The sequence below is a fragment of the Psammomys obesus genome, unplaced genomic scaffold (genome assembly GCF_907164565.1).
Source record: "Psammomys obesus unplaced genomic scaffold, mPsaObe1.curated_primary_1811, whole genome shotgun sequence".
Taxonomy (NCBI): domain Eukaryota; kingdom Metazoa; phylum Chordata; class Mammalia; order Rodentia; family Muridae; genus Psammomys; species Psammomys obesus.
Window position 1 is genome coordinate 8,673,122 of NW_026592548.1, and position 17,617 is coordinate 8,690,738.

Here is a 17,617-nt window from a genome sequence, read left to right on the forward strand (position 1 = left end):
GCTCACTTAAACTGAGGATCTCAGGCTTGACAAGAACAAGAGGCAAATCACAAAAAGGAAGGAAGAAGGGCACTGAAGCAACTGGAGGAGGCAAAGCATTTCCGCACAAAGAAAAATCATGAGATGAAGGAACAAAGTACAACTACAATGTGGCCCTCGAGCAAGACTGTAAGTATGTCTCCAGAAGAGTATAGGGAAGAGGAGAAAACAGATAAGGAGAAGAAAAACAGGGTTATACTTTAATCTGTCATGAGAGGTAACTGTGGTTTCATCTCCTTTGGCTTAGCACCAAGAATGGAAAATACCATTTTCAGGGGGCTCTTTACTCAGTTAAATGGTCATGCTACAGGCCGTAAGATTTTGGTCCCTCTCTAGTCGTGAAGTTCTAGACTTTGATATGGGAATTCTACTTCAGAAATGACATTAATGTGGTATAGGTACTGCAATAGTAAGATTCCCAACATTGTATCAAAATAGTTTAGAAAAATAGTTTAGAAAAGCAACTTGCAGAAAGATTTATGTTGGATCATAGTTTTTGCCCATATTTTTTTGTCCTGTGGGGCAGCTGAATGCATGCCAAAGAGGACATCATGGAACAGAAATATTTGTGTCCTGGTGGCTGAGGAGAGTTGGGGCCAAGATCAGTTCTTTCAAGGCCCATTCTCAGTGACCTACTTCCTCAAGCTACACATTATCGTTGAACACACTGTTCAGTAATGAACTTATCCATGGGTTCAGTCACCGATAAAGTTGGTACATTTATGATTTTACAATGGTGAAAGTCCCTTATTTCTCAAGACTTTTATATCAGGGACTGAGTCTTCAATGCACAGTTCCTTAGAGGAAACTTTTGATGTATATCAATGTAGGACTCAAGATATGAGAACAGTCTCTTTTTATATTTCCCAAATATATAAAAATATTTAAAAAATCATTTATTTCTGCCTAAATTCTTTATTTCATTTAACTTTATTCCTAAGTACAATATTTCCTTACATATTTGGGATGTTTTCATGAGGATATAATCTATCCATATTTATGTCTCAGATTCTACCAATGATTTATAGGTTTTCAGTAACATTTTTTATTGAAAGAAAAATAGGTTAATGGATAGAAGAATAAACAAGTGAATACAGAAATATAAAAGGCTTAGAGTTATTGTCTTGGCCCTCTGACATGCCCTATGTAGTTGATAAAATTTTATGATGTACCTCTATTTCCCACCTGTGATTTATATACTCTCTTTTGATGTGTAAAAAGATCTGAATACAATAAGATGCCAATACTATGGTTAATAATTTTTATTTTAAAAATGATAAGTTGTCTTCCTATGATCTAAGTAGGTGAGCCTTTTGAAAGTTACTGTTTCTAGAAGAGACTCAAAGGAATCTGATGTCTTCCTTTAAGACATCACTAGCTTGTGTCAAGTTGACATAAAAGTATCCAGGACACTGATGAATAACTTACTTATACAAATAAGAACCCTAACCCTGCACAAAAATAAAGTCCAAGTGGATCAAAGACCTCAACATCAAACCAGACACACTAAATCTGCTAGAAGAAAAAGTGGGGAAGAGCCTTGACTCATTGGCACAGAAGACAACTTCCTGAACAGAACAGCAACAGCATAGACTCTAAGATCAACAATAAATGGAACCTCATGAAACAGGAAAGCTTTTGTAAAGCAAAGGACACTCTCATCAAAACAAACCGATAGCCCACAGACTGGGAAAGGATCTTCAAGAACCCAATATCTGACAGAGGGCTAATATCCAGAATACATATACAAGAACTAAAGAAGTTAAACAGCAACAAGTCAAGTAATTCAATTAAAAAATGGGATACAGAGCTAAACAGAGAATTCTCAATAGAGGAATATTGAATGGCAGAGAAACAAAGAAATGCTCAACGTTATTAGTCATCAGGGAAATGCAAATCAAAACAACCCTGAGATTTCACCTTATACCCATCAGTATGGCCAGGAACTCAAGTGACAACTGGAGAGGATGTGAAGAAAGGGAAACCCTCCTCCATTGCTGGTGGGAATGTAAACTTATACAACCACTTTGGAAATCAATCTGGCGCTTTCTCAGACAATTAGGAATAGTGCTACCTCAAGATCCAGCTATACCACTCCTAGGCGTATATCCAAAAGATGCTCAAGTACACAACAAGGACATTTTTTCAACCATGTTCGTAGCAGCTTTATTCATAATAGCCAGAGCCTGGAAACAACCCAGATTTCCCTAAACTGAGGAATAGATACAGAAATTGTGGTACATTTACACAATGGAATACTACTCATCGATTAAAAACAAAGAAATCATGAAAGTTGCATGCAAATGGTAGGATTTAGAAAAGATCATCCTGAGTGAGGTATCCTAGAAGCAGAAAGACACACATGGTATACACTCACTTATAAGTGGATATCAGACACATAACATAGGATAAACATACTAAAATCTGTACACCTAAAGAAGCTAAACAAGAAGGAGGACCCTGGGTAAAATGATAAATTCTCATTTAGAAAGGCAAATGGGATGGACATCAGAAGAGGGAGAAAACAAGGAACAGGACAGTAGCCTACCACAGAAGCCTCTGAAAGACTACCCTGCAGTGTATCAAAGCACATGCTGGGGCTCATAACTAAACTTTGGGCAAAGTGTAGGAAATCTTATGAAAGAAGGGGGAGATGAAAGATATGGAGGGGACAGGAGCTTCACAAGGAGAGCAACAGAACCAAAATATCTGGGCCCAGAGGTCTTTGCTGAGACTGATACTCTAACCAAGGACCATGCATGGAGATAACCTAGAAACCCTGCACAGATATAGCCCATGGCAGCTCAGTATCCAATTGGTTTCCCTAGTAATGTGAACAGGGGCTATCTATGACATGAACTCAGTGACTGGCTCTTTGACCACTTCCCCTGAGTGGGGAGCAGTCTTGCCAGGCCACAGAGGAGGACAATGTAGCCAGTCCTGATGAGACCTGATAGGCTAGGGTCAAGTGGAAGGGTAAGAGGACTGCCCTTATCAATGGACTGGAAAGGGGCATAGGAGGAGAAGAGGGAGGCAAGGTAGAATTGGGAGGGTCTGAGGGAGAGGACTACAGTTGGGATACAAAGTGAATAAATTTTAATTAATAAAATAAATTAGTTAAGAAAGAAAAAACAAAACATTATTTACTAGGAAAAACAAAACAAAACAAAAAGCAAAAACCCAAAGACCTAATAAGAACTTAATCAGCTATGACCATAGCACATGAACATATAAAAGCAGTATTGTGAGCTTGGCAAACACAACACAACCCATGATGCCACTGCTCCATCTGCACTCTATCAAAGAAGGGCTGGCCTTCAACACCTAACCAGCTGCAGGCCGTTTCTCAGCATGCATCATGGGACTGACAAACAACAAACCAAGAACCCCTGAGCTGCATAGGCACAGCCTCTCCTATCACTTTCTATTCTAGGTGGACTGAACCCTTGCATGGGAGGCACAGGTAACGGCATTCTCTCTCTCTTTCCTTCACTTCATGCTTCAGTTTGAACTCTGATTTTCAGGGAGACCTTTCACAGATGTCCCCAATTGGATGAGGCCACTGTCCTCTTAGATCTCTGAAATCTTCCTCCTCTTCCTTTTGTTGCACTTAGCAGCAGTCCTGTGTGTAACGGCCTGGGTATTCGACCATCCTCCTGAGCACTCTGCATGCTTCTTAATGCTTTTCTCTAGCTCAGCTTCTCGTTTCCCAGGTCTAGAGCAGTGCTGGTGTGCGAGTGAGTAGGCCGGAAAAATGAACTGAGAGGTGCTGCACGGAGTCAGAAAAGCAGAACTACCCTGGGCTTGTTCCACGGAGGGGGTCTAGGTTCCACGGAGGGGGGTCTAGGTTCCATGGAGAGGGTCTAGGTTCGAGGAGCAACAGCCGGGCCACCAGAACTTCTAATTTGCTTGATGTTTTCAAGAGGTTTTTGGACTTCGGGAAGCAGAGCTATAATAGGTATAGTGCAGTTCTAGGAAGAACTGTGAAAGCGTTAGCAATTACAGGGCTAAAGACAAAGGCAACCAACCTTACAGGAAGGATTTTTTAAGGGAACATGCAATTATTCATTGACCACTCTTCACCATTTTTTATAATAAAGTGAATATACATTTGCATGACATTCTGATGCTATAAAGTTGTTTTTCTGGCTTATTAAACCAGAACCAAATACGGAAAAGATTTATTCTGTTTGTAGAGAATGAGTCATGGTAAAGAAAAAGCATGCAGGTTATTAATATCAGCAAATTTTGTTCATTCACTTATGTCAGCAGCTCTTAAACTGCCAACATCGCTAATCATGATTACTTTTCTACAGCAAACAGAATCCATGAATCATGAACTTTTAGTACAGATTTCAACTTTCTACAAATGACTATTTTACCAGAAGAACCTTTACATGCTCTAGCTGACCTAGAACTCACTGTGTAGACCAGTCTGGCTTCTAAATCAGAGATCCATCTGCCTGCAGAGTGCTGGGATTAAGTCTTATCACTAAACCATACTACTACTTGGTCTAATTCCATTTTCTGAAAGGGAGTTGACATATATATATATATATATATATATATATATTATAAACATACAAATTTATGTAAGTATATAAATATAAATTTATAGATATATAGATTTATATAAATATGTAAATATTTATATGTATTTATAGACATATTGTTTATATATATTATATGTATATATATATCAAACAATTACTGTGTTTCATCTTCAGGTCAGCAATGGGAAGTCAGCGACTCCTCATAAAAGGTGATGACAGTCTGAGGACACTTCATATTCGCCTCCGTTGCCAGCATCAAGTCAGCCTCATCCGAGCCCTTCCATTTCTTGAGAAACAGTAATTCTCCACTGCTGTCTGTGGCAGCGATTACTCGTTCAGGATCACGACCTTTGGCAAAGCTCCTTGGTTTGTCAGCAGAGTTTAGTCTCTTCGATTTGCTATCATCAGATTCACTGTCAGATAAAGAATTCCTTTTTGTGTCATCTTTTTTTTAACTTTTTTTTATTTTTTATTAATTACACTTTATTCATTTTGTATCCCCCATAAGCCCCTCCCCCTTCCCTCCTGATCCCACTTTCCCTCCCTTTCTGCATGCATGCCCCTCCCCAAGTCCACTGATAGGGGAGGTTCTCCTCTCCTTTCTGATCTTAGTCTATCAGTTCTCATCAAAAGTGGCTGCATTGTCATCTTCTGTGGCCTGGTAGGGCTGCTCCCCCCTCAGGGGGAGGTGATCAAAGAGCAGGCCAATCAGATTATGTCAGAGGCAGTCCCTCTTCCCATTACTATGTAAGCCACTTGGACACTGACCTGCCATGGGCTACATCTGTGCAGGGGTTCTAGGTTATCTCCATGAATAGGGAAATGCAAATCAAAACAACCCTGAGATTTCACCTTACACCCATCAGAATGGCCAAGATCAAAAACTCAAGTGACAACACATGCTGGAGAGGTTGTGGAGAAAGGGGAACCCTTCTCCACTGCTGGTGGGAATGTAAACTTGTACAACCACTCTGGAAATCAATCTGGTGCTTTCTCAGACAACTAGGAATAGCGCTTCTTCAAGACCCAGCCATACCACTCCTAGGCATATATCCAAAAGAGGCTCAAGTACACAAAAAGGACATTTGCTCAACCATGTTTGTAGCAGCTTTATTTGTAATAGCCAGAAGCTGGAAACAACCCAGATGCCCCTCAACTGAAGAATGGATGCAGAAATTGTGGTATATCTATACAATGGAATATTACTCAGCAATGAAAAATAAGGAAATCATGAAATTTGCAGGTAAATGGTAGGACCTGGAAAGGATCATCCTGAGTGAGTTGTCCCAGAAGCAAAAAGACACACACGGTATATACTCACTCATATTGACATACAACATAGGACAAACCCACTAAAATCTATGCATCTAAAGAAACCAAGCAAGAGAAAGGACCCTAACTAAAATGTTTAATCCCCATCCTGAAAGGCAAAGTGGATGGACATCAGAAGAAGAAGAAAACAGGAAACAACCTAGAAACCTGCTACAGAGGGCTTCTGAAAGCCAGAAGAAGAAAACAGGAAACAAACTAGGAACCTACCACAGAGGGCCTCTGAAAGCCTCTGCTGTGCAGACTGTCAAAGCAGATGCTGAGCCTGATGGCCAACTGTCAGGCAGAGTGAATGGAATTTTATGTAAGAAGTGGGAAATAGTAAGAGCTGGAGAGGACAGGAACTCCACAAGGAGAGCAACAGAACAAGAAAATTTGAACACAGGGAACTTCCCAGAGACTCATACTCCAACCAAGGACTGTTCATGGAGATAACCTAGAACCCCTGCACAGTTGTAGCCCATGGCATCTTTTTTTTTTTTTTTTTTTTAACCAGCTTTTTGAGAATTAAGAAAAGCTTCAATCAATTCCGGACAATCTGAATTTTCCTCTGGTTCCCAAGTATTATCAGCATCTGTGAGCCCCTTCTACTTCAGGAAATACTCCACCTTCCAGTTCACTACACTGTATCCTGCACTTTCTCTACCACAAATTCTGCAGGCTCTGCCTTTTCAGCTTTTTACTCTCTCCATTGTTTCTTTTCCCCCATTTTTTGCAATGCAGTTTTATTAGAAGACTTTTTTTTTTAATCGAAGATTTTAAGAGCTTTCTCAGTGTGGCGCCCTCAGGTGTCCTGAGGGCTGGCCAGCTAAACAGCGGGGTTCTTGAAGCAGCACCTGTCCCAGGGAGGGAGCTCCCAAGGCATTCAGCCTCAGGTGTTGAACTTGGATTACAAGTTCTTCTGGGAGGGGCCTAGTCAGCACCCTCTGGGACCCGTACAAAGGTTGTGTGGCTAGAAAGCCGGAAACAGGGTTGGAAAAGGGTAGCAGCAGGGAGCGCACCGGGTGGAGAGGGTTGCAGGCCTGAGCTGCAGCTTACAGCTAGGACTTTTAAAGGTAAGTTTTCAGGAGTCATCTTCATTTCACGCATGTCTGCATGTGGTCAGGCTCAAGGATTTTTCTTCCTTTCTGTCTGTCTCTGTCTCTGTCTCTCTCTTTCTCTTCTCTTCTGCTTGGCTTTCTGTTTCTCAACCTCCTTCCCAGGGAGGAAAAGGAAAGTTAAGGGCGACGGCACGCAGCAGCTAGCTAAGCACAGGACAAAGCATTTTCTTCCCTTTTCTTGTGATAGTTTGAGGCACGGCTAAGCATTCTTAGACTAATTGAACCTCTCACCTTGCCCTAATTACAAAAAAATGGAACAAAATAGAACACAGTAAAGCAAGGATGACCCGCAAGGTGCAGCAGCCTCTGAGCAGCCAGCAGGGTGTGCATGGCCAGCACCCTCTGGTACAGTCGGCTGGCCGTGCACCTCCTCTCTTCCAGACTCTTATTATGACACTAACTCCACGCACTTAACACTTAACGCCTTCCCCTTAACACTGGAAGAGTTTAAACTCAGACCCTGAGGGCATTCAGGTCTTTTCAAGAGAGGAGAAGCTGGGTGTGGGGTCTCTGAGCACTGCTGTTTGTAGCAGGCCACCTCACACACATCCTTCTACCAACCTCACCCACGCGCTGCAGCGGGTTCTTTATTTGGGCTACCTTATAGCAACAGCAATGCTCTTATTATAGATCCGTACTGCTGTGTCTGGCTCTACAGAAGTCTTGAGAATTTGAACTCACAACCTTGTACTTGTGTGACCACGATTTCTCTCACTGAACCATCTCCAAGCCTCTCAGGTATCTCTCTGAAGCTGATATCAACAACTCAGGGAAATACAATTTTAAAAGTCAAGTTTGCTCTTCTGTGCTATCTCTTCTGAATCCTAGTCAGTAATACAATTATTTATTGACTTCCTACTAATTCGATTAACTATCCAATGATTTTTAATACTTCAAAAACAGTTTCTATGATTTTTGATTTTTTTCATTCAGTAACTGGGATGACAGCTGTGAGATTAGCTCTCACTGTAGGAGAGCTTATCTGTTGACTCCTTTCTTATTTTTGTTATTTTCTTTGTGAACAATTTTTGTATCTATTTTCATCTCCATCCTTTGATTTATAGGTTGACAAATTATAGATGATGAGTGCTAAAACTGTTTTATTGACATGCAGTTGCGTTCATTTGCTTAGATAGAGAATTAGCATGTTTTTATTCCTATAGAAATCATCTCAGACCAGTTACCTTCATAAAAGAAACGGGTTCATTTACCTCACATTTCTAGATATCTAAAGTTATATTGTCCAGCTTTGGCACATGTCTTCTTGGTTATATCGCATCAGGGAGGATTGTATCATGGTGGTGCCATATGTGTGCAGAAGATATCACATCGCTAAACCAGAAGCCAGAATCCTAGACAGTCTGAGGCTTTTATAACAACTCTCTCAAGAAATATGACTAAGGTTCTATGAGCAATACCATAGTTTCTTACAAGAGTGAGCTACTAAATTGAACTAGCAATTTCTTACTAAGTCCTGTCTATTTTTCCATCAGTCAACATCATATTAAGGGCAAAGCTCTCAACACATGAATCTTGAGGTCAGCACACAAACCACGGCATATATTGTCCATAACTGTTGTGATTACAATGGAGGTCAAGTAACCAGGGTAGAGACTATGTGATCTACAGAGCCCAGTAAATTATTTACTATTTGTCTAGTTAAGATAAAATGTTTGTTGATTGCTGACTTTTGTTTTATATTTTTCTTTAGTCTGGAATATACTTCGTCAACCAATGTTAAATTTTATTTATTTATTTAGAGACAAGCTCCCCCTATGTAATGCTGGCTGGACTGAAACTCACTGTGTAGGTAGATCAAGCTAGACTGAAATTTACTATTTATATAGATCAGGCTGGCCTTATACTCACAGACATCGGCTTACCTTTGTCTCCTGAGTGTGCCATTATTTTCAGTACAATATTACATTTTAATGTTGCTTATCGTTTCAAAAATATTTAGTTTTCATTTATAATTGCTATTCCTCCATGTCTACATATGATATTTTTTTGCTTCAATATCGTAATGTGTTTTAATTGGGTCAGAGGACAATTAACTCACCGGAACTAAACAGAAACTTGCATTTTAAACTGCTATGTGATGCTAGCCAGTCAACTTCTATTTGTTTTTCTATCAGTTACAGGAATATGGAAGTGACAACCAGATTGACATGGCTAGAGGAAAAGATTCTGAAATATCTGCTTGGGAATGCATCGTTGACTCTTCTTTATAAGTCTAGTGTGCACAAGCCTTGTGTTATCGAGATGACTAAGAAATGTTCTCACCAGGGATCCACAATGACAGTAGTTCACCTGGAGAAAGATGTTGTGGGCGTTTTTATGCTGGAGCATTTTCTCAGTGAAAAGCCAAGTGCTTGTGTTTGGTTTTCATTTGAAAAGAATAAGAGCTCTGGAATATCAGCTTTATTTTTGAACACACTAGAAACCACAATAAAATCTCCAGAGCTAAGATTTTCTTCACCATATGGTTTATCACTCACCATAGACCCAAGCAAACGCAAACTTCATCTAAACAAGGTAGTAATAAAAGTGCTAGGACTTAATCTTGACAAGATCTCTCAATATTTGGAATGCGAAATTTTTCGAGTTGATGGTATGTACAAAAGGATTGACCTTCACATTTGGTTCTAGTCTTTGCAGTTTATGCATTATTATTCATGTGCAAGGGCAAGACAGATGATGACTAAACCTATTGTGCAGGACGAGGACTATAGACTACTGTGAAGAAAAAAACCCAAAAAACAAAACAAAACAAAAACCAATGTATGTGTATACAGATAGAAATGGCTTTGTTGTATCTGCCTCTCTGCTGTACCCCCCCAACACAATTTAAGCTTGCTTTAATTTATGCCTTTCTTTTTTGTTCTTTAAAACTACAAAAACGTTGTAAAACTGCTTCCACATTGGAATGTGAAATTTGGGGTAACAGAAATCTTTGTTCTTGGGTCATGGTCACTCAAAATGTCTCTAGGATAAACAGAAAGACAGAGATGGAGATGAAAGTAGGTACAGGAGAGAGGGAGGAGGGAGAGAAGAAAGGAGGATGATAGCAGAGAGATCAAGAGGGAGAAACTTTGACTTTACCGTTTCAGAGTTTCATGTTTTCCCCTCTTCCTTTCAGAATGCTGCCAACTAGAACTCTCAGTTGAGAGGCCGGGTTACACAAGCAGACCAGCCCTGTTTAGGAGGGAGGCTTGACCACATAGACCGAGCAGTCAGGGGCCTTACTATGCTGTGCTTATTTTCTGTAGGCATTAAGAATGATCCAGGCTTCATAAAGAAGATGGTGACTGCCAAACAGTAAGTTAGGTTCTTGACCTACCTGATATTAACTTTATTTAGATTAATTGTGTTTAGAATGCTGACAATGAACTAGAAAGATTAAAAAAATCATATTACTTGGAATGATAAAAAGTTGTTATTGACAGACAATATTTCAGTTACCATAAAAAACAAAATTCCCCTTTTCCAATTTATAGATATGAATATATTTTTATTTCCCCTTAATATATTTTATTGCTAACAATCATTTTCAGTGTTAATATATCTCAAAGATTTGTGTTCTAAGGTTATCAATGGCTTGTTATAGGTTGAGATTTCATTCTGATATATAAATGCAGTTTATTTAAGCATAAAATATATAAGGTGTTATACTTAATATATGATAGAGGTTCTATCAAAAGAAGCATGTAAATAACCCCATCTCTAAAATGGAAGACACGGAAGCCCTGGCTTAGTTACACTGCTTTCTGGAAGATCTACTGTTGTACTTAATTCCTACATTCTGAACAGGCACCGAGGAAAGTTGCTCTCTGCTCTCAGAGACTACCGGCCCTATAAAGACTTGGTTTCAGAAGTTCGTATCCTCTTGGTGGGCCCAGTAGGTTCTGGAAAATCCAGCTTTTTCAATTCAGTGAAGTCTGCTTTCCAAGGCCACCTAACCCGCCAGGCCACCGTGGGGTCTGATGAAAGCGGAATCACCAAGCAGGTAACCTACCCAAAGATTTGTGAAAGGCTGTGATTACAGGTTACAATGAATGCATTTGTTCATTTCTTTGCAATTTTATCTCAGAAATAACCTTCTTTCTAATCTACAATTAAATGACAAGTAATTAAGTAAAATAGACATAAACTTGCATCAGAATTATCTCCATTCAATAATATCATCCAGAGAAGCCTTTTGCTTTTACAGACCCAAGGATTAGTTACGGGAAAACACCTTTCCCACTTGTTGCAAATATACCACAAGACTATTGCATCCATTTGTCATTGGTTCTATATTAAATATCAAAACATTTCTAAGACTTTCATAAATTGTGTCTTGTTTCTTTTTTTTATTAGTTAATTTATTTAATCAGTTTCAGCCTGGCCACAGCCCTCTTCCTCCTCTCCTCCCAACCCCATCTTCACATCCCCTTCCCCCATTTTCCTCTCCCCTTCTCCTCAGAGAAGAGGAGGCACCCCATGGTTACCAATCTACCCTGGCACATCAAGTCCCTGCAGGACTGAGTGCTTCTTCTGCCACCGAGACCAGACAAGGCTATAGGAAAGGGAGGCAACTGAGTCAGAGACAACTCCTACTCTAATAGCCATGAAGAACAAGCTGCACATCTGCCACATATGTGGAGGGGACCTACATCCAGCTCAAGCAGACTTTTTGGTTGGAGGTTCTTGTTTCTTGATGTGGCTTTATTTCAACATGTCAGCACAGTCTGAGAAGACTAGGCAAGATGCTACAGCAAGAACAGAATCCACTAAGCATTCGCTGAAATGCTTCAGTGTCTGAGCTGTGGTGATGTCACAGACGAGTTCTGCACTTCCTAGTAGAGTGCAGTGTAGGAGCATCTCCACATCACAGTGTTGGAGCATCTCCACATCACATGTGTGAGTACACAGCTCGATGTGGCGCCTCATGCCTGCCATCCCAGCCCTCGGGAGGCTGCAGCACGAGGTCCACGCTGGTTCCAGGCCCTTATAATACAACGATAGCTTTCTTTCTCCTTCTCTTCTTGTCTTGAATGCTAACAAACATCCTTTAACTCAGTAATCTTTTACAGTACAGAATGTATTCTCTTAAATGTGGGGAGAGTGGTGAAAGGCTCAGATTTATGTTGTGTGACTCTATGGGGCTCGATGAGAGGGAAGAGGAGGGACTGAACATAGACGACATACCGAACATCTTAAATGGCTGTGTACCAGACGGGTATCAGGTAAGATTTCTTCCACCCCAAGATACTTTAAATTGTTTCATTGCATCTTTACCCTACAAGAGCATTTGAGTGGCCATATATGATTCTAACATTAGTACTACTCTACTTTAAATGGATATATGGTCATAAGAGTAATGTAAAGATATGGTCCTTATAGCATGTACCATTGAGAAAGAAAACTAAATGGCAGGGCTTGACCTCTCTGAATTCCAGTAGAGGATTGTAGGAATGTTCTGTTTACGTGATTCTTTTAATAATGCAAGCCATGAGTGAAGAAGACATTTAAGTAGTTAATCCAATGGTAATTTATTAGAGAAGATATTAGAATAATTATCCACTGTCTCTTGAAGTATTCCATAGGAGTGAGGCAGCACTGCTCCTTGTCTGGATCTGTGTTAGATGTGTACCCATGAAGGAAGTCATATAATGGCTTTCTAAACCTTAGATTCTAAATATATGAAGTGTAAGGACAGTAGTGTTCGTGTCATAAACATCTGAGAGTATTAGGTGAGCAATACACTCTAAGTGCTCAGATTCAACCATTTAGTACCTTTCTTTTAGGTATGGAATGTAATGGAATTGGCTTCAATTTCTAAACATTGGTCCTTTTTTCTCACATGAACTTGATTGAGAAGTTTGACTAAGTGCTCATTTATTTGAAATTATTTATTAAAAATGTAATTTGTTTTAGACAAAAAGAGAATCATTGAAAGAATCCACAGTTAATTAAGAGCACAGGTATTATTTTCAAGAGTCTCACAGTCTAATGAAGAAATGGAATTGAAAAGTTATAGGGAGAAAGAGAGCAGAGAGGTAGGGAGAGTCCCATCACTAAGACCCTCAGTTTTCATAGCAAAGAGTGAGTCAAATCAGTTCAACATTGAACGCACACACACAAAGTACGCACTTAACACATGTTTGCTATTTTTTTCAAGCTATTTTCTCATTAACAGAAAGATCACTGTCCTGCTTTTGATAAGGGGACGCTAATCTGAAAGCTGATATTTCTTTCATTTCACTTCAGTTTATTTTGCCTTGAAAAAATTAAGAAGAAATCCTAGTCTTTAAATTTAAATGTCATTTCATTCTCCTTTCCCTGTCTGCCCTTCACCATCTAGTAGCCCATTTAAGCCAGTAAAATTCTCAAAGAGGAATCTTAAATGATGCACAGCAAATCTCAATAGTATTTGCTTCTGGATACTAGAAATTTAAGTCAGATTTTTAAATTGTATTCTTTGCAATTTTTTCAATAATTACAGTGGTTAATTGTCATTTCTTAAAGACAAATAAAGCCATTTGTCTTTAAGATAGCTATAGTGAGATCTTGGCAATGAGAAACAGGCAGGGAGGAAGCTGTAACTAAGCAACCAGGGAGGAAGCTGGAGAAGGGGAAACTGAACAGCTGTGCTTTCTGTTGTATAGGTTAAGCCTCTCTGAAAACTGAATATCAACTTGTTTCTATGCAGTTCAACCCAAGTGAGCCAATTCAGCCAAAGCACTTCGCTTATGTCACCTCTCCACCACTGAAGGACAGGATTCACTGTGTGGCTTTTGTCTTAGACATCAACTCTGTTAACACATTGTCTGATAAAATGGTGGCAAAGCTCAAAAAAATTCACAAAGATGTAGTAGATTGTGGTAAGTCTCATTGTATAAACTTTGAAAAATTGGAAATAATTACAACGTCACAGGAAGTTACAAAGAAAGTAGTAGCGAGGAATCTCATGCTCTGTTCTCTTTGGTAAATGTTCTGAGCTCCAGGATGGTGGCAAGCTCAGAAAGGATCTTTGGAAGACTTGACTGAGAGACACCTTAGATGTTAGCCTTCAGGCCTGAAGTACTAGGCTGACTCTAGTTTTCATTTATGTAATCCTCTTGGCTTTTGAACAGACTCATCTTCTCTCAGGAACAAGCTTGCTAGATCAAAACCAGGGTGCTGAGACTGTTACACTATTTTATCATGTGTAGCAACTCATGAAGCTATGTCTACACCCCAGGATACAGAATTATGTTCATCACTGCAAATATTACAGTCTGCCCCGTCACCATCTTTAACTATTTGTGACCACTTCTCTATGGTTATAATTCTTCATCTGAGAATATTATGTAAAAAGAATAATTCATTATGCCACCTTTTAAGAATGACTGCTTTAACTTGGCTTAAAACGCTGTCAAGTTCATGCCAGAGCTTATATGTAGTGATTGTTTACTCTTTGGTTAATGAGTACTATTTCTTGGTATAGTTATGCCAGGATCTGTTTAATCGTTGTCTAGGTTTGGGGTGTTATAAATAAAATGTTTCTGAACATTGGTATTTTCATTTGGGGGGACATGAATTACCTAAAGATTAAACTGATATGCTATCTAGTAAATGTGTATTAATTTTTTAAAATTACCAAACTGTTAACGCAGAGAAATGATACCGTGTTTGTTACATTCCAACTAGCACTATGATCAATCCAGGTTTTCTGCATTCTTCCTAATATTTGTTATTGTTACCATTATTAAAAATAAATGTCTATAATAGATACATAGGCATACATTATCATGGTATTAATTTGCTTTATCTAATGACCTGACTGACTTTTTAGTTCAATGATGCAGTAGCCATGTTCCCCACTTTAAGAGCACACCAGGTTTGCAAATTGACTGAGTTTAGATATATCTCAAAGGAAGCTCTCCTTTTAGAAGGAAATGACCTTCAGAAGATCAAGCTCCATACTGAGATTTACTGGGAATATTGCACATCCAACTCCTCATCTTACAGGGAACAGTGTTCATACGTACATTTAAAACTGTCTTGGCATATTCCAATAATAATGATGTCTATTTGGTACAGGTGTTGGACACGTAGCCTTACTCACAAATGTGTATAACTATGATGAAGTTCTCGATGACGATTTTTTAAACATGACAGAAAGTATGACTTCTAAAAGCCAGGTAAAGAATGAAGTATATACACAGGTGATCTAAGGATAGAATCATAGCCCTGTGCTCGCTAGTTGACTTTCCTCTCTCCCCTTGCTCACTGTGTGTGTGTCTCTGTGTGTTTATTCATATGTGAACTGAGCATTAGGTCAAGGTGGATTCAGTTAGGCAAACCTGAAATGTCAGATGCTCAGAAGATTGCAAGTTATAGGCCTGTTTGGGCTACAGAGTGAATTCAAGACCATGTCTCAAAATAAAAAGTAGCTCAATGAGAGAGCAAACGTGTGAAGCCTTGAGTTCAGTCCTAATTAGCACAAATAAATGGATTGATTGCTCAGTTCATTCCAGTTTATATTTCACTTTACAACCATAATTATCCACATTATAATTATATTCTGAAGAGGATTTATCAAGCCATTACCCTTGTAGTTTCTGCCCCTAAATTTTACTTAATATTCAGTTAAATTTTTAGTGTGATATACTTCATATGTATACATATAAATGCTTCATTAATATATTTTACATAAAAATCATTTTGAATATATTTTCCACAGGTAAAGACTGTCCAAACCATGCTAAATATTCCTATAGCTAATATCTTGATGGTTAGAAATTATGCGTCAGAGCGAAGGTTGGAGCCTATGAAGGATGTTCTGATCTTTTCGGTACTCAGGCATATGTTGCGGGCTGCGGATGATGCCTTGGAAGACTGGCCTCCTGAGGACACTGGTATCTTGGCTTCTCTCTAAAGCACTGTGTCGTTTGGAAAACTCTCAGCTGTACTTCAATGGGGTGGTTAGGGCCCATTTACGTACTGCTGACATGTACTGTGGCGTGTGCTCATTTCTGCTTTTGTGTGTCTTGCTTTAGGAGCAGTGTGAGGAAATGGCACATGCACTGTAATATCAGTCTCCCTGATTTTATTCCCAAACTGATTTCCCCAAGGAGGGTGGCTCTGCTGACAGTCTCCGAGACCCTGACTTTGTTAATGTTTCCTGTTCTGTTTTTGACAGCATCAGCTGATGGCTCCATGAATGACGAGTCACATATCAAGAATGAAGTTGAACCCTGAGACGTGAAAAGAAGAGAGCTGTCCCAGAACAAATGAGCTTCCATATAACTCTACCATCTACAGTTTAATATCTTGATGTCTTTTTCACATTCTTTAGGCAAAACAAACTTGCCTTATTTTTACTTCTCTAGCACATTATACAGCTGTGCTCTAACTGATTGCACAGCAGTTACAAAATGATGTAGATACCTGCTTTTCTAAAGAGAATGTGAATTCTTGGGGAAACAGGATTTGGGTTTGCCTTGAAGTCACAGAGCTCACCGCAAGGTCTGGTAGGCATTAAGAATACTCATGATGAGTCTTCTGTAACACTTTCTCTAACTTGATAACATGCCCTCACATAACTACTCCACATGAATGCGAAGACTTTTAGAGTGAGGTGCTGAAAAGGGAACAAGGAAATAAGAATGGACGGCATTCACTTAACATGAATGTCTCTAAACAAATCTAACTAAAGAAACCCCAATATTTACAACTACATTAGCTACATTAATGTTTTAATTTCATGAAATAAAGTTTCTTCTTATAATGTTGCCATGCTTGATTTTAATTAGCTGAATTCCATAGCATCATAGCTGTGTATCTAAAGTGGAACTATTGAGATATGAAATCTTACTCATCACCAAAGAAAGCTGTCATGCAAGTCTTCCAAATGATTTGAAGTCCCCAAAGCAGCTCTCAAAGTCAGAACTATTGTTAAAGAAAAATAAATCTTATAATGTTCTTTTCAGCTGTTTTTGCAAACCTTCCTAATTCTTCAATTTGTTTAGTTTTCTTTATTTTTAATATTTTATTATTTTGGTAAATGGTTATTTTACTATCTTAAATTATGTGCATATGTGTATTTGTGTGGGTGTGTGCACATGAGAGGTGTATGCGGCGGACAGGCGTCAGGTTCCCTTGAAATTGAAACAGGGGGTCATTTGGTGTGTGTGCTGGGAACTGAAAACGTCATTTGCAAAAGCAGTTTGCACTCTTAACTGATGAGAAACATCTCTAGCCCCTTAATTTTTTAAAAATACATTGGGTTCAATAGACTTGTACCCTGACAGTGTATCTTACTTTCATCCAAATTACTCTTTCTTCTGAGTACTAAGAGGACAAGAATTTTCTCGGGTTAGGTATGAGGAAATGGGTTTTTCTAAAGGAGTGTTTCAAGGGAAGCTGTGCTCTTGTGAATGTTCAAGAGCCGCGATACCATGAGGATACAAAGGTTTCTTTTTTAACTTTTTATTGATTTTTTTTTTGAGTTTCACATCATGTACCCTAGTCCCGATCTTCTCCCCATCCCCTCATATCTGCCTTTCACTCTTACAGTGCCCCCCACAAAATACAAAACCTACAAAAACCAGACAAAACAAAGCATAC

General features: G+C 39.1%; 1 protein-coding gene and 1 pseudogene across 2 annotated transcripts; one reads left to right on the plus strand and one right to left on the minus strand.

Annotated features, from left to right (window-relative positions):
* Positions 1-4,746: 4,746 nt before the first annotated feature.
* Positions 4,747-6,651, minus strand: LOC129682170 (chromobox protein homolog 3-like; annotated as a pseudogene).
* A 236-nt stretch (positions 6,652-6,887) lies between these two features.
* On the plus strand, positions 6,888-16,979 carry Ifi44l (interferon induced protein 44 like). 2 transcript variants are annotated; one of them, XM_055614266.1, is made up of 10 exons: positions 6,888-6,976; positions 7,652-7,759; positions 9,157-9,632; positions 10,291-10,339; positions 10,832-11,027; positions 12,097-12,249; positions 13,716-13,887; positions 15,089-15,189; positions 15,732-15,906; positions 16,191-16,979. In XM_055614266.1, exons 3-10 carry the CDS (start codon positions 9,167-9,169, stop codon positions 16,247-16,249), a joined length of 1,371 nt encoding a protein of 456 aa, XP_055470241.1. In that variant the 5' UTR covers positions 6,888-6,976; positions 7,652-7,759; positions 9,157-9,166; the 3' UTR covers positions 16,250-16,979. The 2 variants fall into 2 exon arrangements, with proteins under 2 accessions (XP_055470241.1, XP_055470240.1); XM_055614265.1 differs by lacking the exon at positions 7,652-7,759.
* Positions 16,980-17,617: the final 638 nt, after the last annotated feature.